The following is a 21,433-nucleotide window of genomic DNA, read 5'->3' as shown; positions in this document are numbered from 1 at the left end:
GATTTAATATGTCTGTGATGATGGAAGGTAGGATGCAACCCTGGAAAGCAAGAAGGTTTAGTCTTGAGGTTTCAAAAGACCATGCACCACCACCCCCAATTCCCCCCACCACCACCCCCCCACACACATGTACTTGGGTTCTATTTCCCATCCAAATGTATGAAAAGGGAATCAAAGGTGAGAGAAAGGAGGGATGGTTGTGTTCTGACTGTGATGACCTTGAGAACTTGAGCTCCCCTGGCATCTGCATGTCAACCCCACCCGAAGACCCCCCCAAGGCAAAGCTGTCAACCCCATCTCACAGATGAAGAAACTGAACTTGGCTGGGGTGGAGCCCTTGTCCTACGTCACCCAGGAAAGAAGAGGCTGAGCCCGCTCAGAGGCCAGAGCTGGCTGCCTACCCCATCTTCTTGCTCCACATCTGCTTAGGGGAGAGAGGAGGACAAAGAGAGAGGGAGGAGATTTAGCTGGGGATGAGCCAGCTTGGAGGCAGGGACACGCAGGTGACTCCGAATCGAGAACTCACCAGACCCAGGCCACACATCCAGTAAGTGCCCATGCTGGACTGGGAGGACCCCCTGGCCCAGGGCTCCCTGTAGCCTGGGGAGGTGGGCAGAGGGCAGTGTAGTTCGTGAGGGTCTGCAGAGAAGGGGTGCCCGAGAACAACCCCAGGGGCTGGGGCAACTGCAGAGGGCCTGTCTGCCTTTTCTGGGCCTTGACTCTCTCACAGGCCCTGACCTGCCTCCCTCACCCTCCCATCAGCCGCCCCACCTGGGCGCCCCAGTTTCCCCCTCTCTTTGGAACAGAGAAGGGAGGTGCCCTGGGGAAGCTGTGGGGGCCCAGCTGGGCTCCAGCTGAAGGAAAGGGAGCAGGGGGTAAGAGAGAGTGGGAGACCAGGCAGAGGGAGAGGGAGTTAGAGACAGGGACAGAGACAGAGGAAGAAGGAGCTGCAGAAACATAGAGAAAAGAATGAGGGAGGGGAAAGAGGGAGGGTAGGTGAAGGAAGGAAGGAAGCCAGGGAAGGAAGGAGGGCAGAGAAAGGCACAGAGAAACAGAAAGAATGACAGACCCATAATTCCAGAAAAGGAGCACACGGCGGAGGTAGAGAGATCCTAAGCAGGGAGGAAGGATGCAGACAGAGAGGCAGGCAGGCGAGCAGGCAGAGAGACACAGAAGCACAGAGAAACAGAGGGAAGAGGGGCTTGGAGAGGTGAGGCAGGTGGGCTGACCTGGGGAGGGCCCCCACATCCACCCCACCCCCAGGCGATAAGGCAGGGCCCAGAGAGCTGTCATCAGGGCCCGCCCGCTGCCTGGTGCCTGCTCTGAGACCCAGCCTGAGCCTGCCGCTGCCACCACCACCGGCCCCTAGAGCCCCAGCCCCAGCACCCGTGAGTCTAGGGGGGGAGGGCAGGCCCCCTCCTGGTGGCTGCACCCTTGGGAGGGCTCCAGAGCCTCCTCTGCCTGACCCATCTCCTCCTTCTGTCCTTCTGTCCTTCTTGGCTTGGGTGGGAGCTCTCCGCCTACCTCTCTCTGGGTCTCCCACTGCTGCCCCCTGACCCCAGTGACCTCTGACCCCAGCTCAGGTGGCTGAGTCAAGTCCAGGCCTACACCCCCACCCCCGCTGACCAGGGCAGCTGAGGCCACTGGGCCCTTCCTGGTGTGTCCCGCCCAGCTCTGTCAGCCTGTCTATCCAGCTAAGGGATTCAGTGGCATAGGGGGGCCACCATGCCACCCCAGGCTGCCCCCCTTCCTCAGCTTAGGCACCCCTCAGAGAGTCCATGTCTCTTGGGGATGGGGATCCAAACTTGGGACCGGTTCCCTTTATCCACCAGCCCCAAGCTGCTGGGACCAGGGTAGGTGTCCAGTGGGCATACCCTTCCCAGAGGTCCCGGCCGAGGGCTAGCTGGGCGGGCAAGACACCCCTCCCCAGCCACTGCTGCATCCTCTTCCTCCATACTGGCAGCTTCTCGCTGAAGCTGTGGTCCCTCTGAGTCTCTCCTGCACACCAAGGATTTTTTTTAAATGCTTGGACATGGAGGTGCTACCAGAACCCAGGGGTGCCTCCTTCCACGGTGTGGATTCTCCCAAGGTGTGGGGAGGAGAGAGAGTCAGTGCCACGAGAATGGAGGGGGGTGTGAGCCAGCCTCCCCTCAACTTAATCAGCCCCCCTTCTTCTTGTTCCCAGAAGACCCCGGGGCATGCCTTTACTGCCCCAGGCCATGACGGCTGTGCAGTTGATTGTGCTTGCTATGGTGACAGGTATGGAGGGGGGACAGGGGAGGGCAGGGAGCTCTGGAGCCTCCTGGGCCCCCCTCTCCCCACCCCAACTCTAAGCTCACCCAGGGGTTACCCAGGTGGGAAGACCAACCCCTAATGGTTCCCTTCCTTTCCCAAGCACAGCAATCCCTTTAGATTCCAGGATGGGGAGAGGTCGTGGGGGTCTCAGGAGGGATCAGGGCTGCTGTGGAGTGGGGGACCCCCCTCCCAAATTGTTTGGGATCTACCAGGCTTCTGGCCTAGCAGGAGGGATGGCTTCCAGCCATTTGACTCTTGGCTGGTCCCTGCTACCTCCCTCCCCACAGGATAACTCCTCTTTTACTTTCCTCTTAAGCCCCACAGCCCCCCTACTCCCAGTTTCTGGGGAGGCTTGTCTCACCTGAGCCCTTACCTCTGCCCCCACCTTTCCAGGGCATGTAGGAGGCGAGACCAGAATCATCAAGGGGTATGAGTGCCCCCCTCACTCCCAGCCCTGGCAGGCGGCTCTCTTCCAGAAGACTCGGCTGCTCTGTGGGGCAACCCTCATCGCCCCCAGATGGCTCCTGACAGCAGCCCACTGCCGCAAGCCGTAGGTGCGGGGGCCGGGCGGGGCCGGGCAGGGGCTGGAGCTGGAAGGATGGGGAACGGGGCGATGGGGAGGAGTGTGCACACAGGCGGGAAGCATCCATGGGCACCTCTGCTGGAGATGGGGTGGGAGACAGCTCACCCAGGAGGGCATACACTTTGCCATGCACCATGCAGGGCACCAGGGGAAATGCCGTGAATGGTGGAGTACTGCTGCGGTGTCTCTCCTCTCTGCATCTCTGTTTTTCTTCCTTTTCTTGGGTGGGGGCCAGGGAAATAGCTCACTTGGATAGCCTGTTGCTGTGCTAAGCAGGGGACCCAGGTGTGATCCTGCCCCCTCCTAACTGCATTGAAAAAAAACCTTCTTTGCTGTGTTCTCTTTCACTACTTTGCTTTTCTGCTGCCTCTATCTTAAAGGAAGGAAAGAAGGAAGGAAGGGAGGGAGGGAGGGAGGGAGGGAGGGAGGGAGGGAGAGAGGGAGGGAGGGAAGGAGGAAGGGAGGGAAGAGGGGGGAAGAGGAAAGAAAGAATGGAAGGAAGGAAGGAAGGAAGGAAGGAAGAAGGAAAGAAAGAAAGAAAGGGAAAAGAAAAGGGAAAAGCAGGTGTCCATTGCTGGGAGCAGAGGAATCACACAGGAAGGAAAGGGGCGGGGGAGTGAAGCAGGGAGGTGGGAGAGGCCAAGACAGCTTTACAACATGTACAGTCTGGGTTTGAGTCCTCAGTACGCCATGTGGGCACACCATGGCACTGGGGGGGGGGGCTTTGGTGCTGTGGTGTCTCCCCCTCCCTTTCTCTTTCTCTCTCTCTCTCTCTGTGTGTGTGTGTGTGTGTGTGTGTGTGTGTGTGTGTGTGTGTGTGTGTGTGTGTCTCTGCTTGGAGTGAGAAGCCCTGGCAATGACTATAACAACAACAATTCAGGACAGATGTTGGGATTAGGGGGAGGGGGCACTGGGAACGGGGTTGGGTGCTGGCTGGGTTGTGGGTGTTATTTGGAGGAAAAGGAGCTTGGCTGGGACCTGGGGACGAGCCTGGCCAAGGAGCCATGTCCCCTTGTTCCCTAGTCCACTTGGTGGTGAAGACGTCCATCTGTCTTCCCTGTGTGTCTCTCCATGTGCCATGTCTCCCCACCCCACCCATCTCTGACACCCTCCCCCCGCCCCTCAGCCAGTACTTGGTGCATCTCGGTGAACACAACCTCCAGCGGCCAGACGGCTGTGAGCAGACCCGGACAGCCACCCAGTCCTTCCCGCATCCCGGCTTCAACAACAGCCTCCCCAACAAGGACCACCGCAATGACATCATGCTGGTGAAGATGACCACAGCGGCCCTCATCACTCGGGCCGTGCAACCCCTCACCCTGTCACCGCACTGCGTCTCAGCCGGCACCCGCTGCCTCATCTCCGGCTGGGGCACCACGTCCAGCCCCCAGTGTAGGGGCTCCCGGGGGCGGGGGGGGGGGGGGCTGTGGCGGTGGGGAGGGTGGTGGTAATGGCAGGAGAGGACAGGAAGACTCTGAGAGAAGCCCACCTGGGGTACCCAGCTGAGTGACAAGGAAGAGGGGGTCACAAAGGGCTGGGGACAAGGGAGGCTGAGGTTGAGGGCCTTGGAGTCAGACAGACATGCTTCCCTCTAGGCCCAGATGTACAACCCCAGGCTGGTGGCTTCAGCTCTTCTCTATAAAGAGAGAATATTCAGGGGGCCAGGTGGTGGTGCACCCAGTTGAATACACACATTATAGTGCGTAAAGTTCAAGACCCCAGTCCCCACTTGCAAGGGGGAAGCTTCAAAAGTGGTAAAGCAATGCTGCACCTCTCTCTCTGTCTCTCTCTCTCTCTATCCAAAACAAATACATTAGAAATATATTAAAATTAAATACAGTAAAATGAATGAGAATGAGAGAGAGAGAGAGGCTGGGCAGTGATGCACCCAGTTGAGTGCACACATTACCATGCACAAGGACCTGGTTCAAGCCCCAGCTCCCTGCCTGAATGGCAGGATGCTTCACAGGTGGTGAAGCTGGTCTGCAGGCGTCTGTCTTTCTCTCTCCCTGTATATTTCTCTGTCCCCTCTCAATTTCTATTGTCTTATTTAATAAAAAAAAATAGAAAGAAAAAAAGAAAGAGGAAGGAAGGAAGGAAGGAAAGAAAGAAAGAAAGAAAGAAAGAGAGAGAGAGAGAGAAAGAGAAAGAAAAAGAGGAAGAAAGAAAGATGGCTGCCTGGAGTGGCAGATTTGTAGTGCCGGCACTGAACCTCAGTGACAATCTTGGTGGCAATTTAAAAAAAAAGGAAGGAAGGAAGGAAGGAAGGAAGGAAGGAAGGAAGGAGTAAAGAAAGAAAGAGAAGAAAAGGAAGGGTGGAGGGAGAAAGGGTGGGAGGGAGGAAAGAAGGAGAGAAATAAGGAAGGAAGGGTAATCATACACACCTGCAGGGTTGGAGGTAGACCTTTCAGATAGCGCAGCCTCAAGAGCTCATGTCGGTGCCAGCATAGCAAGCAGAGAGGGGAGCTGGGGCACAGTTTAGGACAGGGGCCTGGGCATCCAGACCCCCTCTTCTTCTTCTCCTTCTTCTTCTTCTTCTTCTTCTTCTTCTTCTTCTTCTTCTTCTTCTTCTTCTCCTCCTCCTCCTCCTCCTCCTCCTCCTCCTCCTCCTCCTCCTCCTCCTCCTCCTCCTCCTCCTCCTCCTCCTCCTCCTCCTTCTTCTAGCGTTTGCCCTTCTTCCATAGCCAGTCAACAGTGTCAGGTTGAGCCTGATGTAAAGCTGCTTGTTGCTGACTTTGAAAGTGACTGGGATCCATGTGGACTCAGTGGGCTAGGAAGGATCGTCAGTTTCCCCAATGAGTGGGTACTCACGGGATGCACCACGGGAAGGTCGATCCAATGCATCCCACTGCTGCAGCAGAGCACCAGGAAGCTCTGAGGACCCACCCATACTCTGTATGTTCTCTCCGCAGTGCACCTGCCTCACACCCTGCGTTGTGCCAACATCAACATCATTGAGCACAGGGAGTGTGAGGACGAATATCCCGGCAACATCACGGAGACCATGGTGTGCGCCAGTGTTCGGGAGGAAGGCAAGGACTCCTGCCAGGTCAGAGGGCAGCCTCCAGAACCTCATGCCCAGTCCGGCCAGCCCCCAGACCCCTGGGGCTCCCTGGTCCTACCACCAGCCCCACCCGCAGTACCCCCCCTACACTGCACTTCCCTCACCCTAGGTCCTCTGCCTTTGCCCTTTCCTCTCTGACTGGCTCTCTCTCCCTGCTCCCCAGGGTGACTCTGGGGGCCCTCTGGTCTGCAATGGGTCTCTCCAAGGCATAATCTCCTGGGGCCAGGATCCCTGCGCTGTCTCCAGGAAACCCGGTGTCTACACAAAGGTCTGCAAATATGTAGACTGGATCCAGGAGGTTATGAAAAACAATTAGCTGGGAACAGCTCACCAGAACCCAGTAGCCTCCCCGCCCCCTGGCCAATACACCCCACACCCTCCCGCACCCCTTGCCCCTCTGTCCTGGACCCTCTGGTGATGCAGTCCTGTCCATTCAGCTAGCAGGACGCCAGCCTCCATCTGTGGGCCTCCTGGAGCAGGAGAGATGCTGCAGCTGGGGTTTGGAGTTCATGAGGCCTAGGTTCAAATTCAGCCTGGTGCAGGAGCGGCAGATGCCCCTGTAACACTGCCCTGGGCACACACGTGCTGCATCTCTCTGTAACCGTGGAGTGAAATGACTGTCCCCAGCACTAAAGACAATAAACATCAGTTAGACAAAAGAAGCTGTGAAGTGCTTACGACGTGCCAGACTTTGGGTCAGAGTCTTTCTACAAATATACGTGTGTGTCTTATTTGATCGTATCTTTTTCGTTTGTTCTGGCCTTATCCACTTATTTTATACAACAGCTAGATAGGGAGACAGTCAGACAGACAGACAGACATCAGAGTCCTGTTCAGCACATGTGTGTGGAACTACTCTTGCAACCTTTGTGCAGCACCTGCTGCACTGCCTCCAGGGCTGTTTTCATTTTTAAATCATTTTATTTATTGCATATGAGAGTTTCACATGACACACAGAAGAAGGCAGAGTGCCAGTCTGCTACAGATGACACCAGGGGTCAAACCAGGAAATTCAGGCCTGCAAGTCAGAGGCTCTGCCATGGGAGCAGTTTTCCCAGCTGCTCTTTCTCATCTTATTATTTTTTAAGATTGTTTTTAAAACATTTCATTTTATTCTATGAAAGAGAGAGAGAGAGAGGGAGGGAGATGAAAGCATAACTCTAGCATATGTGATGGTAGGAGAATTATGTTTTAAAATATTTTATTTTATTGCATGAGAAAGAGAGAGAGGGAGAGAGATGAGAGCATCACACTGGCATATGTGATACTGGGGATCAAACTCTGGATTTCATGCTTGCAAGCCAGTACTGTACCCACGGTGCTGCTTCCTAGGTCTCCAAATCTGTTTCTTTCTTTCTTTCTTTCTTTTAAAGACAAATTACATACTGAATGAGAGGACTAAGCAGGCATGTGCAGTGCCAGGAATTGACTCTTGGGCCTCCCACATATCAAGCGCTACACTCTAATATCCTCCTTAGCTGCTATTTATATTAGAGAGAGGAAAGAGAGGGAGAGGGAGAGAGAGAATGCACCGAGAGTACTGCTCAGCTCTGGCATATGTGTTACTAGGGATCAAACCTGGAGCCTCGGGCATGCAAAGTGTGTACTCTGCCCACTGAATTATCTATCTCCCAAGGACTTTTGCATTCACTTAACTTTCACTCGTTTGGCCAGGGCTGGTGTTACACCATAGAGCAGATGGGGAAACCAAGAGGGAACATGGGCACTTGCTCATGACGGTAAGTGTATCCTAACAGTAGAAGAGGAAGATAGCTGAAGCAAAGTGATTTGCCTCTTACTTTTTGTTTATTTATTTGTTTATTTACTTATCTTTATTGCTGCCAGGGTTATCACTGGGGCTTGGTGCCAGCACTATGAATCCACTGCTCCTGGAAGCCATTTTTTCCTCCTACCCCTACCCCCTTTCTATTTTATTCCATAGGAAAGAAAGAAACTGAGAGGGAAGGAGAGATACAGAGGGAGAAAGAAAGATAGACACCAGCAGACCTGCTTCACTGCCCGTGAAGCTTCCCCCTGTAGCTCAGGAACTGAGGCTTTATCCATTTTTCATTTTTTTAATTTATTATTGGATAGAGACAAAGAGAAATTGAGAGGGGAGGAGGAGATAGAGAGACAGAGAGACACCTGCAGCTCTACTTCACCACTCATGAAACTTTCCCCCTACAGGTGGGGATCAGGGGCTTGAACTAGTGTACTTGTCCACTGTAGCATGTGCGTTTAACCAGGCACTCTGCCACCTGGACCCCTTATATCCATTCTTTAAAAAAAAAAAAGAGGGGAGTCGGGCGGTGCAAAGCGCAAGGACCTGCATAAGGATCCTGGTTCGAGCCCCCGGCTCCCCACCTGCAGGGGAGTCGCTTCACAAGTAGTGAAGCAGGTCTGCAGGTGTCTGTCTTTCTCTCCCCCTCTCTGTCTACCCCTCCTCTCTCCATTTCTCTCTGTCCTATCCAACAACAACATCAATAATAACTACAACAATAAAACAACAAGGGCAACAAAAGGGAATAAATAATAAAAATAAATGAAAAAAAAAAGTATGAATGAGAGAGAGTCTCAAAGCTTCATCTAGCACACATAAGGTCAGGGGCCCAGCTGGGAATCTCACACTTAAAGAGCCCAGCACTTTACCCACTGTGTGACTTGAGGTGACTATCTTCTTTGATTCATTTATTTACTAACAAGAATTTCTTTACTAACAAGAGAGAAAACCAGAGTGTTACTCAGGCACATGCCACGACAGGGATCAAACTCAGGACCCCCATGCTTACAAGTCCAACGCTTTGTCCACTCGACCACCTCCAAGGCCGCACAATGGGATTTCTGAACTGCCAAGAGATCCTGCCTTCAGACTGCATTTGTTTCCTCCTCATCAGAGCCATGTAGGCACAAGTCCACTGCAGAGTTAACTGGGGGTGGAAGGGAACTACCCTTTTACCTCTAACTTCCCTGATCCTTGGCTCCTCCAGACCTGAGATAACCCACATGCAGCTATTTATGTCAAAATCACCTAAAGCCAGAAACATGATGTCTGCTGTGCTTGGTGTTCTGTGGCTGGCCAGGCATGGCTGGCAGCTGCCTTTCTGCTGAGCTCGTGTTCAGCATGTCCATTATTGCCCAGCTGTCTGAGAGGTTCCCCTTGGAGAAGGACCCCCCCCCCCCATAGCCCAGGACTGAGGATCTTTTCCTGCCGGTTCTGCTTGTTTGGTCTTGTTTCTCAAGACAGGCAGCTCATCCAAGAAGGAAGAGCCTGGAGCTGGAACTGGGGCCTGGCTTTGCTAGGTGGATATGCTGTGTGACCTCTTGTGAGTCAGGCCCCTCTCTGAGCCTCCCATGCTCCACCTGGAAGGAGGGCGTTGGGCAAGAAGATGCAGCCACCTTGGCGTCCTGTGATTCATGGACCAGAGGCAGGGACTGGCAGAGGCAGGGAAGCGACCCCACATGTGGATGGCTCGGAGCCCCTGCTCTGGCCAAGGCAGAGGTTAGAGCACAGAGCCTCCTGCTCCTCTCCCCTCCTCCTCCTTGTCTGCCTGCCCGCCTGCCTTTCTCTCTTGTTGATGATCTCTGCCTTTCTCTCCTACTCTCCACTCCTCCACCTTATCTCTCCCCCAGCAGCCTGCTAACTTACCTGTCACCCTAGGAATGCATTTCCCTGTTTGTTTATTCTCCTCTCTGGGTGGTGAACACCCCCCTCCCACCCCCTCACCCCAGCTCCCCAGCTGTTGAGGACTGCTGGCCCTGGGGAAAACAAACCCTCACGAAGTCCAGGTCCAACAAAGGAGGCTTCTAGCCCTGGGAGCAGCCTGTATTCCCCGGCACCTCCCAGATCAGGAATCTGGGGCCCAAGCTGGGTGCCAGCCCCACCCACGATTTAATTAGGGAGAGGGAAGAGGAGGGGGTGGGCCCCTCAAGGCAGGGTGGGGAAGTTTCCGGGCTCCTCGGGGTTAAAAGGAAAGGCTGGGCCAGGGGTCCCGGGCAGAGGGTTCTGGCGGCCCAAAGGCGAAGGGGCACTGAGGTCTCCTGTCCCTCCCTTCGGAGGCTCCCAGGTGAAGCCAGGTGAACCTCACCTCACCCAGGTTGGGGCGCGTCGTCGCTAGAAGAAGGGTGGGGACCCTGGAGCCGTGGGCAAGAGCCCGCCTGTGCCTCGGTTTCCCTAAGGGAAAGTCTCCTCTAAACCTGGGGCTCTCCACCCCATGTGGGGAGGAGCGGAGCCCTCACCCCCGCGCAGCTCCGGGCGCGGCAGGGGGTGCGCGCCCTGCAGCAGGGCGAGCGGGAAGACGCCGCAAGGGGCATCATTGAGGGTAATTGCGCCTATTAAATAGGTTCTTCTGGCTGGAACCCCCATTCGCCTGCTCCTGCAGTTGTCGGCCAAGCGTGCAAACGGGCCAGCGATGTAGGGGCGGGGGTGGGGGGATGCAAACCGGGAGGGTGCAGCGGGGCAGGGCTTGGGGGTGGGGGGTCTGACCTGGCACCTGTCGGAACCCACCACCCAGCCTCTGTCCAGATCATGAGACCCCCACACCTCCGCCTCTCCGTGGCCCCGGGCGCCCTGGCCCTAACGAAGCTGCTGCTGCCGCTGCTGATGGTGCAATTATGTGGTGAGGTGGGGGCCGAGGTCGGCGGGAGGTGTCGAGGACTTGAAGGGTGGCAGGGAGCGGGTGGGTCTGCCACCAGCCCCGGCTCCACTCTTCCGGGAACCCCCGCACGCCCCTAGGGGGCAGGCCGTGCCCCCGAGTCGGCTCAGCCCCACCTTGCCCGGTGCCCTGGGTGTCCTCACTTCTCACAAAGTCTTTTACCTTCCCGCCGCCACACGCTGTCACCGCCCCACCTTCGCCCCGCAGCTTTCTCGCCCTTCCTCCTAGCAACCCCGTAGCGTCCTAGCTCCACCTCCTGTTCATCTCAGGGGTCTAGGCCGGTCCCATAGCTGCCCTGCCCCCTGCCACCAAGCACATTGTTCAAACCCCACCCCCTGCCACTCTGCACATCCTGACCCCTCCCCCGGCACTCCGCAGCATCCTGACCCCTCCCCCTGGCACTCCACAGCATCCTGACCCCTCCCCCTGGCACTCCGCAGCATCCTGACCCCTCCCCCTGGCACTCCGCAGCAGACTGGCCCCGCCCTCTGTCACTCTTCCTCCGTCTCCTGGCCCTGTCCCCTGTCACTGTCACTGTGCAGCATATTGGCCCCGCCCCCGGTCACTCAGCAGCATATTGGCCCCGCCCCTGGTCACCCCCAGTATACTGGCCCCGCCCCTGGCCACACTAGCATCCTGGCCCCGCCCCCTGTCACCCACTCTGGTCTAATCCTCCAGCCCCTCCAGCCCCAGCCAACTTGGCATCCCTCCCCTACTCCTTTCCCCCCACTTCCCCTTGGTTCTTGCAGCAACCCCCATTTCCACCCTGCCCCCAATCAGGCTGCACGCGGCACCCCCAGCCCACTTCCTCTATCTGGCTATACCCCCGCCTCCAATCCTGCCGGTGCCCTGTCATCTCTGATCGCTGCCTCCTCCTTCTCCAGCTGCCGAGGGGGTGCTGCTCCCCTTAAACTACACCTACGAGGACCGCCAGGCCTCCAGCGCCCCGTGCCCGCGCGGCTCGCAGCCCTGGCAGGTCTCTCTCTTCAATGACTTCTCGTTTCACTGCGCGGGGGTCCTGGTGGACAGAAGCTGGGTGCTCACGGCGGCGCACTGCGGGATCAAAAAGTAGGGGAGCTTCCAGCAGCGCCCCGGGGACAGGGAGGGAAGGCTGGACCATTTAGGGCTAGTTTCCGGTGGGGTTAATCCTGGAGGGCTCCCTGTGGATGGAGAGGTGGATTTGTGCTGCGGCCACCAGAGGGCACTCTGGTCCTTCTCAGCGCTTCTGGGCCCATCCATCTATCCTGCCTCTCCCATTGTCTTTGGGGTTCACTTAGATGTAAAGAGTTGTGTGCAGCAGGCATCAGAAAGTGGTGTGGATGGATGGATGGATAGATGGACGATAGATGAGAGGAAGGAAAAGATGGAGGGAGAAAGGGAGGGGGAGAGAGGAAAGAAGGAAGGGAGGAAGGGAGGAAGGGAGGGAGGGAGGAAGGAAGGAACAAAAGGAAGGAGGGAAGGGATGGGAATAAAAAGAAAAAAGGAAAGAGAAGGAAGGAAGAAAAAGAAAGAAAGAAAGAAAGAAAGAAAGAAAGAAAGAAAGAAAGAAAGAAAGGAAGGAAGGAAGGAAGGAAGGAAGAAAGGGAGGAAGAAAAGAAGAGATGAGAAAGAAAAGTTCACATTCTGGGAAACCTGAGGGAGGGGAGGGTGGGCCTACAGGATGAAGCCCACATCCACTCTCAACTTCTGCAGAACTCAGGGGCCCAGACACCTGATCCATTCCCCTCATGTCTCAAGAACTCAGGCCCCCAGCTTCCTTCCCACCCAGCCTCTCCTCCTTCAGCCCTTGGTGTCCCCCAATCCCTCCTTCGTGCAGACCCAGCCCCTCCTCCCTCACACCTAGGGGTCCCCAGGCCTCCTGAGCGTGCTCCCTCACTAACCTTGTTCCACGTGGCCCCTCCTTCCCAGGCCGCTGTGGGCTCGAGTGGGCGACGACCACCTGCTGCTCCTGCAGGGGGAGCAGCTGCGCCTGACCTCGCGCCCCATCATCCACCCCAAGTACCGCCAGGGCTCCGGGCCCCTCCTGCACAGGCGCACTGATGAGCATGACATCATGCTGCTGAAGCTGGGCAGGCCGGTGGTGGAGCGCGCCAACGTCCAGACCCTGCGCCTGCCCTACAGCTGTGCCCAGCCCGGGGACCAGTGTCAGGTGGCCGGCTGGGGCACCACGGCCAACCGGAAAGGCGAGAGCTGGGGGCCTGGGTCTGAGGGAGGATTGGGGGGGCAAGGTCTGAGGGTGGAGGGACTAGGGGACCCTTTAAATCTGAAGGTGGACTAGGTGAACCCCTGAAACAGAAGGTGGACTAGGCGACCCCCTGAGTCTGAAGGTGGACTAGGTGACCCCCTGAATCAGAGGGTGGACTAGGTGACTCTCTGAGTCTGAAGGTGGACTAGGCGACCCCCTGAGTCTGAAGGTGGACTAGGCGACCCCCTGAGTCTGAAGGTGGACTAGGCAACCCCCTGAGTCTGAAGGTGGACTAGGAGACGCTCTGAGTCTGAAGGTGGACTAGGCGACCCCCTGAGTCTGAAGGTGGACTAGGTGACTCTCTGAGTCTGAAGGTGGACTAGGTGATCCCCTGAATCAGAAGGTGGACTAGGTGATCCCCTGAGTCTGAAGGTGGACTAGGTGACTCTCTGAGTCTGAAGGTGGACTAGGCGACCCCCTGAGTCTGAAGGTGGACTAGGTGATCCCCCTGAGTCTGAAGGTGGACTAGGCAACCCCCTGAGTCTGAAGGTGGACTAGGCGACCCCTGAGTCTGAAGGTGGACTAGGCGACCCCCTGAGTCTGAAGGTGGACTAGGCGATCCCCTGAGTCTGAAGGTGGACTAGGCGACCCCCTGAATCAGAAGGTGGACTAGGCGACCCCCTGAGTCTGAAGGTGGACTAGGCGACCCCCTGAGTCTGAAGGTGGACTAGGCAACCCCCTGAGTCTGAAGGTGGACTAGGCGGCCACCTGAGTCTGAAGGTGGACTAGGCGATCTCCTGAGTCTGAAGGTGGACTAGGTGATCCCCCTGAGTCTGAAGGTGGACTAGGCGACCCCCTGAGTCTGAAGGTGGACTAGGTGATCTCCTGAGTCTGAAGGTGGACTAGGCAACCCCCTGAGTCTGAAGGTGGACTAGGCGACCCCCTGAGTCTGAAGGTGGACTAGGTGAACCCCTGAGTCTGAAGGTGGACTAGGTGACCCCCTGAGTCTGAAGGTGGACTAGGCGACCCCCTGAGTCTGAAGGTGGACTAGGCGACCCCCTGAGTCTGAAGGTGGACTAGGCGACCCCTGAGTCTGAAGGTGAACTAGGCGACCCCTGAGCCTGAAGGTGGACTAGGCGACCCCCTGAATCAGAAGGTGGACTAGGTGATTCCCCCTGAGTCTGAAGGTGGACTAGGCGACCCCCTGAGTCTGAAGGTGGACTAGGTGACCCCTGAGTCTGAAGGTGGACTAGGTGATCCCCTGAGTCTGAAGGTGGACTAGGTGACCCCCTGAGTCTGAAGGTGGACTAGGTGACCCCTGAATCAGAAGGTGGACTAGGTGACCCCTGAATCAGAAGGTGGACTAGGTGACCCTGAGTCTGAAGGTGAACTAGGTGACTTATGGGTCTGAGGAAGAAGGGGCTGGAGGACCCCTGGGTCTGAGTGAGGAGGAGCTAGGGGGTCCTCAGTCTGAAGGAGGGGGTCCTGGGGGTCTACACTCCCAGGGTGGAGAGAATGTGTTTGAGGGGGGCTCAGGATGACCTGGACTTTTTCCTCTCAGTGAAGTACAACAGGGGATTGAGCTGCTCCCAGGTCACCATCCTGAGCCCTAAAGAGTGTGAGGTCTTCTACCCAGGAGTGGTCACCCGCAATATGATGTGTGCGGGGCTGAATGGGGGTCAGGACCCCTGCAAGGTAGGCTGGGCCTGGAGGGTGGCTGCCTGTGAGACCCCAACCCATCTTCGTCCCCATCAGCAGCTCCAAGTCCTGGGGTCCCTCTTCTCATGCCAGCCTTGCTCCCCACCCACCCCCATCCTCAAGTCACTCCTGACCCCTGACCCCACTCCATCCTCCAGATCCCTTCCTCTCTGTTACCCACCATGCACCACAACCCCAGCCCCATGCCTCTTGTTCTCTTTCTAATCCAGCACCTAAAACCCAAGTCCGGTTCCACTTGACACCCCTCCCCCTGCCGGCCTCAGCTTGTACCTAATTCCAAGCCCACCCAACCTCACCTTCCTCCCTGCACCAGCCCAGATGCCAAAGTGACAGGCCCCGCAGTGGTGTGCTCATGCCCCCTACCTCTGCCCCATTCAGAGTGACTCCGGTGGCCCTCTGGTGTGTGATGGGACCCTGCAGGGCATCCTGTCCTGGGGCGCTTACCCCTGCGGCTCTGTCCCACACCCCGCTGTCTACACTCATATCTGCAAGTACACCTCCTGGATCAAGAAGACCATACGCTCCAACTAGCCCGGATGCCACCTGCCGCCTCTGTCCCTCCTCCTCTCCCTCTTCTGAGACGGACTGGACTGTCCTCCCAGCCCCCAGCCCAGCCCAACCAAGAGAATCTGGGCAACCATGAAGTTTTCTGTCCCCCAACCTGGCTTCCTCCACCTCCCCCTGCTGTGTGACCTTTGGCAAGCACAATGCCCTCTCTAGGCCTGTTTCCTCACAGGGAAAACGGGGCCAGTGGAGTGCCTACCTCATGCGTGTGTTGTGGGGAGCTGGTGATAAAATGTGTGATCACCATCTGAATGAAGCATCAGCACTGTGGGTGGTGAGCCCTGACTTGTGCTTGCCACCCATGGTTACGTGCTAGTGAGATTGTGTGACTTGGGGAGCAGAGCACAGTACTATCCCCAGCCCCAATGCTCACGTGCACACACACACACACACACACACACACACACACACACACACACAACTTTCCTGGTGGCTGAGGGAGCATCACACTCTCCAGCCTCCTCCTCCAGCTTCCTCTCAAGTTCTGAGAGGCTCCTTTAAAGGAAGACTTCCACCTTCCCTCCCACTGCTTCCTGTGCCTGGGTCCGCCCAGCCGGGTACCTGCCTTCCCAGGTCCACGGGAGCTCAGTGGACCTCATCCCTCTGCCCTTCCCAGCCTCTGAGACCAGGAGACCTCTCCCCCACTCCCAGTGCTGGGTTCATGCAGAGAAGCCCTCTCTCAAATGTAGAGAACAGGAGCTGAGGGGCAGCTGGCTAGACTCACCTCCCTACCCCTCACCTGCCTTGAATTGAAATCATCACCATGGACACCAAGTTCAAACCTGTTCCCACTCCACCCAGTGCCCCTTTCAGTCTGTGGGAGAAGGGGTCCTGTCCTCTCCCTGCTCTCACGCTCTCTCTCTATAATAAACGTGCTCTGCTTACCAATGTGTGTATCCCTCTGGCGAATGTTCACCGAAGGGAGCCAAGACCCTGGCTTGCTTTGCTGTCCCAGTAATATTTTGGTGCTGATATCTGGAAGTAAGCTACAGCAAACAAAAACTCACTATTTTCTTCTAAGCTATGAAGAAAAAAAAGATGGAAAAAAAATCCATCCAGTACAAATTTTTGGGGGGGGGTCTGTTTCGTTTCTCCTCTTGAAATTGCAGTTGTTGAGGAGATCTGAACTGTGTCAGGCTATTTATTTATTTATTTATTCCCTTTTGTTGCCCTTGTTGTTTTATTGTTGTTGTTATTGATGTTGTTGTTGGATTGATATCGTTGTTGGATAGGACAGAGAGAAATGGAGAGAGGAGGGGAAAACGGGGAGAGAAAGACAGACACCTGCAGACCTGCTTCACCACCTGTAAAGCGACTCCCCTGCAGGTGGGGAGCCAGGGGCTCAAACCGGGATCCTTACACTGGTCCTTGTGCTTTGCACCACGTGCGCTTAACCCGCTGCGCTACCGCCTGACTCCCTGTGTCAGGCTTACTGCAGCACCATGACACAGTGGTGACCAGGAGGTCCCTGTCACAGCACTCACACTCACAGGAGCTCTGAACACACAGTCCTGCTCAGCAGCCTTCCTTCAGCTCCCTCCACCCCCCATCTAAACACCAGGAAATGCCAGTCAAGGAGTTCCTCCTCCCGGGGGACCAGAAGCCAGCTTGATTCATTTCTGCAGGTAGCTCGCCCATTTTCTTTAGTCACCGCATGAGTGTTTATTGAGCTGTGTCTGACACGAGGTCCTGCCCTCAAGGTGAGCTGCTCTATCAGGTCAGAGAAGACGGGCAAGCCTTGCATTCTTGTCATTCAGGTCTCCATGCAGAAGGTCGCCTCCTCCAGGAAGCCTTCCAAGATTGCTCTGGCTAAATAAAACGATCTCTCTCAAACCCTGCCCCCTCCCCAGTCACCAACCCATTGCTCTATTCATTTCTTTGGCAGCACCTGCTAGAAATGAAATGCTCGCATATTTGTTTATCCCATAATGATCTGTCTACTCCCTTTCCCCACCCAGTTCAGGAGGGCAGGGGGGCTCTAATTCATCCTTTGTGGCATTCTAAAATCCACCTTGATACCAGGCTTATGGCAACAAGGAAGTGGAAGAAGAGCTGTGAATGCACAAGGGAAGGAGAAGACAGAATTGGGCCGGATAAATCAAGGAGCACTTCCTGGAGGAGGGGGGGCATTTAGGTTGGGTCTGCAGTGATGCCTAGGTGTTCACCGGGAAAAGACGGATATGGAGAAAGACATTCGATCATTTGATTACTATCTCCTGAGCCTTTGCGTGCACGGGCTCCGCCCTGACCCGAGTGACTCCAGGGGCACACAGAGGTGACTCAGTCCTTCTGGGTCCTCCAGGGGCTGCCCACCTGGTGAGAAGGAGTCGGGTCGGGGGCACAATGAGGGGAGGATGTCAATGAGAAGAAACTAGAGGGTGTTCTCCACTCTCTGCCAAGAACTGGCAGTATTAAGAGAAAGGGGAAAGGACTTGGTTCCAGAGACTGGTGGGTGTCAGGGATGTGGCTCCCAGGGTTAGGAAGGTGGGCTGGGTCCTGAGAGTGCTGCTCCCATCATGACCCTGTTTCTCAGTTATTTCCGCCCTCCGTTCCCCTCTTTCCCCTCTCCCACCCTGGATCCTCTGGTGTCTCTGTTTGCTTCCCTGTTGTTCTGTTTGTTAGTTTGTTTCCCCTCTGTGTCAAATATTTATTTGTGGCCTTGTACTTTTAAGTGTTTTTTGTTTGTTTGTTTGTTTTGCCTCTAGGGTTATCACTGGGACTCGATGCCAACACTACAAATCCACGGCTCCTGGGGGCTGTTTTCCCCATTTTATTGGATTGGACAGAAGGAAATTGAGAGAGAGAAGGGGGAGATAGATTAATAGATAGATGATAGATAGATAGATAGATAGATAGATAGATAGATAGATAGATAAGTAGGAGAGATGGAAAGATAGGCATCTGCAGACCTGCTCACCACTTGTGAAGTGTCCTTCCTGCAGGAGGGGAGCTGAGGACTTGAACCCAAATTTTTGTGTGGGTTCTTGGGCTTCATACTATGTGCACTTAAATCAGCCCCCTTAAGTCCTTTTTTTAAATTCTTCTTCTTCTGATTATCACAGTAAATTTCCTTCTGTAAAAGTTGAAGTACATTGTGTATAGTTTAGCAAAGATCAAATAGTGTAATAGAATTTTTAATATGTATTTATTTCCTTTTGTTGCCCTTGTTATTTTATTGTTGTAGTTATTATTGTTGTCATCGTTGTTGGATAGGACAGAGAGAAATGGAGAGAGGAGGAGAAGACAGAGAGGGGGAGAGAAAGACAGACACCTGCAGACCTGCTTCACCGCCTGTGAAGCGACTCCCATGCAGGTGGGGAGCCGGGGCTCGAACTGGGATCCTTATGCCGGTCCATGCACTTCACACCAGGTGCACTTTACTAGCCGTGCTACCGCCCAACTCACAGAATTTTTTTTTTTTTGTTGTTAAAGAAATACTGTCAACTAAATTTTCAGGAATTCAAGAAGTTTCTATGGCCCCCTCCTAACTCAACCTTTACAAAAATCATAAATTCTATATACCCTAAAGCAAATTTTAACTTTAAAAAACATTTTCAAACATTTTTCAAATAAAGGAAGGAAAATCAATCAGTGGGAAATAAAGTTCCACTTGACAATTAGGTGATCTTTTTATTTTTTTAAGTCTAACTTGGTATATTTTAAAAAATCTTTCCCCCCTCAAAGATTTATTTATGAGAGAAGAGGAAAGAGAGAGATAGATAGACAGATAGATGATAAATAGGTATAACCACAGTATCACTCTAGTACATGCTGTACTGGGGATCAAACTCAGGACCTTAGGCTTGAGTCCAGTAGGCTACATCCACTGTACTACACTCCACCCCCTGCACCTCGCACCCCCCCCAAGCTGTGGACCCAGTATTTTTTCTTCCTTTTATTTGTTTATTTATATATATTTTGCCTCCAGAAACAGAGATTTATAGAGACGTGTTTATTTAATATGAGAGCGAGAGCGGACCAGAGCGTCACCCTGGCACAGGCAGTGCCAGAGACTGAACCCAGGACCTCCCCCCATGTCCTGTGCTCTGCCCCTGTGCTCCAGACCCTTTCTCTGCCAGCCCCACCTCACTGGCATCCTGCTTGCCTCACCCTGGCCAGCTTTGGGGCTGTGTCCCCTCCAACCCACTGTGTCTGCAGCTCCTCAGCTCAAGCCTGCTTCCACCTGGGAAGTGGCCGGAGGGTTCTCCTTCCTCCTCCTCCTCCTCCTCCTCCTCTCCCTTCTCCAGGTCACATGCAGCGGCTCCCCTCTGAGCCTCTCCCAGGGACCCTGTCTCCCCAGAAGCCAAGCTCTGACCCAGGCTGTGGGCCCAGGGATGGAGTGGGGCTGGGGGTCGCCCTGCACCTCCTTCCTTCCTCAGGCCCCCAGAGCAGGCCCGGGGCTTTCCCCCTCCTCCTGGGAAGTTTCCCAACCCCAATTAATCATGGGGGCGGCCCCAGGGAGGAGGAAGGAGATGGTAAGGCTTACCATAAAGAAAGCCTCAGCTTGGCAGGGCCCAGTAAAGGCAGCAGCATGCGCCTAGAGACCATGAGGCTGGAATTCCTTGTTCTGCTGCCTCTCCTGGCAGGTGAGTCCCCTCCCAACCCCTTCCCTCCCCAGCCCCTACCCACGGCCCTACACCCCAACTTTCCTTCATCACAACCCCCCACCTGGCTATTTCTGTCTTTACTAACCTCCCTCTTGCCCCAACCCACCCCGGGGGTACCCAGGGAGCAGCTGGGCTGACACTCGGGCCATCGGGGCCGTGGAATGTACCCCCAACTCCCAGCCCTGGCAGGCTGGCCTCTTCTTCCTCACACACCTCTTCTGCGGGGCCACACTCATCAGTGATCGCTGGCTGCTTACCGCAGCTCACTGCCTCAAGCCGTGAGTGACAGCAAGGGGGCGGGCAGGGGGGCTAGGCTAAGGGGCTGGCAGAGGAGGGAGGGGGCTGTGGGCTGTGGGTGAGAAGGTGGAGGCTGCATGTCCTCCACACCCAGAGTCCAGCTATTTGAAAGAAGCAAGCTCCCAATTCTGGAGTCCTCAATAGTCAGGCTCTAAGAATCCAGAAACTCTTGGCATCTCAGCTCTGACCCAGACTCCTGAAATCTTGCATTGAGGAGATGCGGCATAATTGTCTGAATTCCAGAGGCTGTTCTGATGGTAGAATTTCAGTGCAGGGAAACAGACAAGCAGTCAGGGAAACTAGGCTACAGTTTTCTGGTAGAAACATTAGAAAACAAAAGTGAATAAAGGAGAAACATTCACTTTAAGAATTTATTTATTCATTCATGAGAAAGATAGGAGGAGAAAACAAAAGAACCAGACATCATTCTGGTCCATGTGCTGCCGGGGATTGAACTCAGGATTTCATTGCTTGAGAGCCCAATGCTTTCTCCACTGCTCCACCTCCCGGACCATGCAGCATCCATTTTAACAAGAGATGTAGCTGTGTGCACTTCAAATGTTGTTTCTGTGTGTAATCCAGTTAGGTTTATTTATAAATGATCTTGTTTTACTTTTTCTTTTTCTTCCTGTTTCTGTTTGTCTTCATGAAGCCTTTTGAAAGTCGTAATGTCTGCTCTCTATGAAAGGACCGTCACCATTAGACCAGCTACATTTCAGATGCTCAGTGCAGTGCAACCCTAGAATCTTGGGTTCCAAGTGTTTTTGACCTAGAATCTTTGAATCACAGAATGCTAAGAGTATTATGATTTGTAGAATTCTGGAACCTTGAACTCATATTCTTGAACCATCAGAATTGTATAAATATGTAGCTACAGTCTGGTGGACTTAATATCACAGAATGACATCCCAGACTCTTTGAAGTTCTGGAATATTAGTTCAGAGAAATCTAAAGTTTCAGACTATTGGAAACTTACATAGATTTATAAATCATAGATTTAGAAGATTCTAGAATGAGGGATGTTAGAACTCTGGGCTTTTAAAACTCTAGATTTAGTTCAGATACTTTAAAAATCCTAGATACTTTTTCCTCCCCACTCTCCCCCAGAGCACTGCTGAGTCCTGACTTTTGGTGGTGCTAGGAATTGAACCGGAGACCTCTGAACCTCAGGCATGAAGGTCTGGCATAACTTGTTATGCTATCTCCCTGGCCCCTGACTTTTTTCCCCCCAAAGAAATCTAGAAAGTTAAAGTCTTGGGCTCTTAGCATTTTAGAATATGAACATCTAGAACTGTGGGAGGCTTATAGTACTAGAATCTACCTGATGCAAAAATCCTTTCTATATCATCTATGGAGAGGAGCAGTCCACCCTGCCCTGATATCCTCCCCCAGAGTGCCAGGAATGAAGCTCGGGTGTTGGTACAGGATGCTGTGTGGGAATTTCCCACAACGCACTGCTCTGTGATA

General features: G+C 54.5%; 3 protein-coding genes across 9 annotated transcripts in view; all 3 read left to right on the top strand.

The window, feature by feature from the left end:
- Positions 1 to 418: 418 nt before the first annotated feature.
- Positions 419 to 6,619, top strand: KLK11 (kallikrein related peptidase 11). 4 transcript variants are annotated; one of them, XM_060175062.1, is made up of 6 exons: positions 419 to 547; positions 2,186 to 2,259; positions 2,689 to 2,845; positions 4,005 to 4,270; positions 5,791 to 5,927; positions 6,106 to 6,619. In XM_060175062.1, the coding sequence occupies exons 1-6, from the start codon at positions 474 to 476 to the stop codon at positions 6,256 to 6,258; spliced, it is 861 nt and encodes a 286-aa protein (XP_060031045.1). In that variant the 5' UTR covers positions 419 to 473; the 3' UTR covers positions 6,259 to 6,619. The 4 variants fall into 4 exon arrangements, with proteins under 4 accessions (XP_060031045.1, XP_060031067.1, XP_007531344.2 ...); XM_060175084.1 differs by lacking the exon at positions 419 to 547 and adding an exon at positions 952 to 1,210; XM_007531282.2 differs by lacking the exon at positions 419 to 547 and adding an exon at positions 952 to 1,388 and having other exon boundaries at positions 2,189 to 2,259.
- Positions 6,620 to 9,862: 3,243 nt separating this feature from the next.
- Positions 9,863 to 15,946, top strand: KLK10 (kallikrein related peptidase 10). Of its 3 annotated transcripts, none has more exons than XM_060175096.1 (6): positions 9,863 to 10,006; positions 10,454 to 10,558; positions 11,479 to 11,662; positions 12,503 to 12,777; positions 14,341 to 14,474; positions 14,877 to 15,946. In XM_060175096.1, the coding sequence occupies exons 2-6, from the start codon at positions 10,468 to 10,470 to the stop codon at positions 15,027 to 15,029; spliced, it is 837 nt and encodes a 278-aa protein (XP_060031079.1). In that variant the 5' UTR covers positions 9,863 to 10,006; positions 10,454 to 10,467; the 3' UTR covers positions 15,030 to 15,946. The 3 variants fall into 3 exon arrangements, with proteins under 3 accessions (XP_060031079.1, XP_007531345.1, XP_060031087.1); XM_007531283.2 differs by having other exon boundaries at positions 9,879 to 10,016; positions 10,465 to 10,558; XM_060175104.1 differs by having other exon boundaries at positions 9,902 to 10,016.
- A 3,402-nt stretch (positions 15,947 to 19,348) lies between these two features.
- The window catches only part of KLK9 (kallikrein related peptidase 9), a 9,973-nt gene continuing 7,888 nt past the window's right edge, over positions 19,349 to 21,433 (top strand). The window contains exons 1-2 of one of the 2 annotated variants that reach the window (XM_060175291.1): positions 19,349 to 19,648; positions 19,791 to 19,947. In XM_060175291.1, the coding sequence (XP_060031274.1) occupies positions 19,594 to 19,648; positions 19,791 to 19,947 (212 nt within the window). In that variant the 5' untranslated portion in view covers positions 19,349 to 19,593. The remainder of the gene's footprint in view (positions 19,649 to 19,790; positions 19,948 to 21,433) is intronic. The other variant, XM_007531316.2, reaches the window with a different exon arrangement.

Source organism: Erinaceus europaeus, chromosome 2, assembly GCF_950295315.1.
Source record: "Erinaceus europaeus chromosome 2, mEriEur2.1, whole genome shotgun sequence".
NCBI classification, from domain to species: Eukaryota; Metazoa; Chordata; class Mammalia; order Eulipotyphla; family Erinaceidae; genus Erinaceus; species Erinaceus europaeus.
The sequence above is the reverse complement of the archived record's forward strand: the minus strand, read 5'-3'. Positions and strand labels throughout refer to the sequence as shown.

Excerpts from the sequence above, each read along its gene's own strand:
- KLK11 (XM_060175062.1), top strand. The coding sequence starts at position 474 with ATGAGCCAGCTTGGAGGCAGGGACACGCAGGTGACTCCGAATCGAGAA. Across the intron at positions 548-2,185 it reads AGACCCAGGCCACACATCCA|AAGACCCCGGGGCATGCCTT; the intron begins GTAAGTGCCCAT and ends TCTTGTTCCCAG. Across the intron at positions 2,260-2,688 it reads TGTGCTTGCTATGGTGACAG|GGCATGTAGGAGGCGAGACC; the intron begins GTATGGAGGGGG and ends CCACCTTTCCAG.
- KLK10 (XM_060175096.1), top strand. The coding sequence starts at position 10,468 with ATGAGACCCCCACACCTCCGCCTCTCCGTGGCCCCGGGCGCCCTGGCC. Across the intron at positions 11,663-12,502 it reads GCGCACTGCGGGATCAAAAA|GCCGCTGTGGGCTCGAGTGG; the intron begins GTAGGGGAGCTT and ends CCTCCTTCCCAG. Across the intron at positions 12,778-14,340 it reads CACCACGGCCAACCGGAAAG|TGAAGTACAACAGGGGATTG; the intron begins GCGAGAGCTGGG and ends TTTTCCTCTCAG.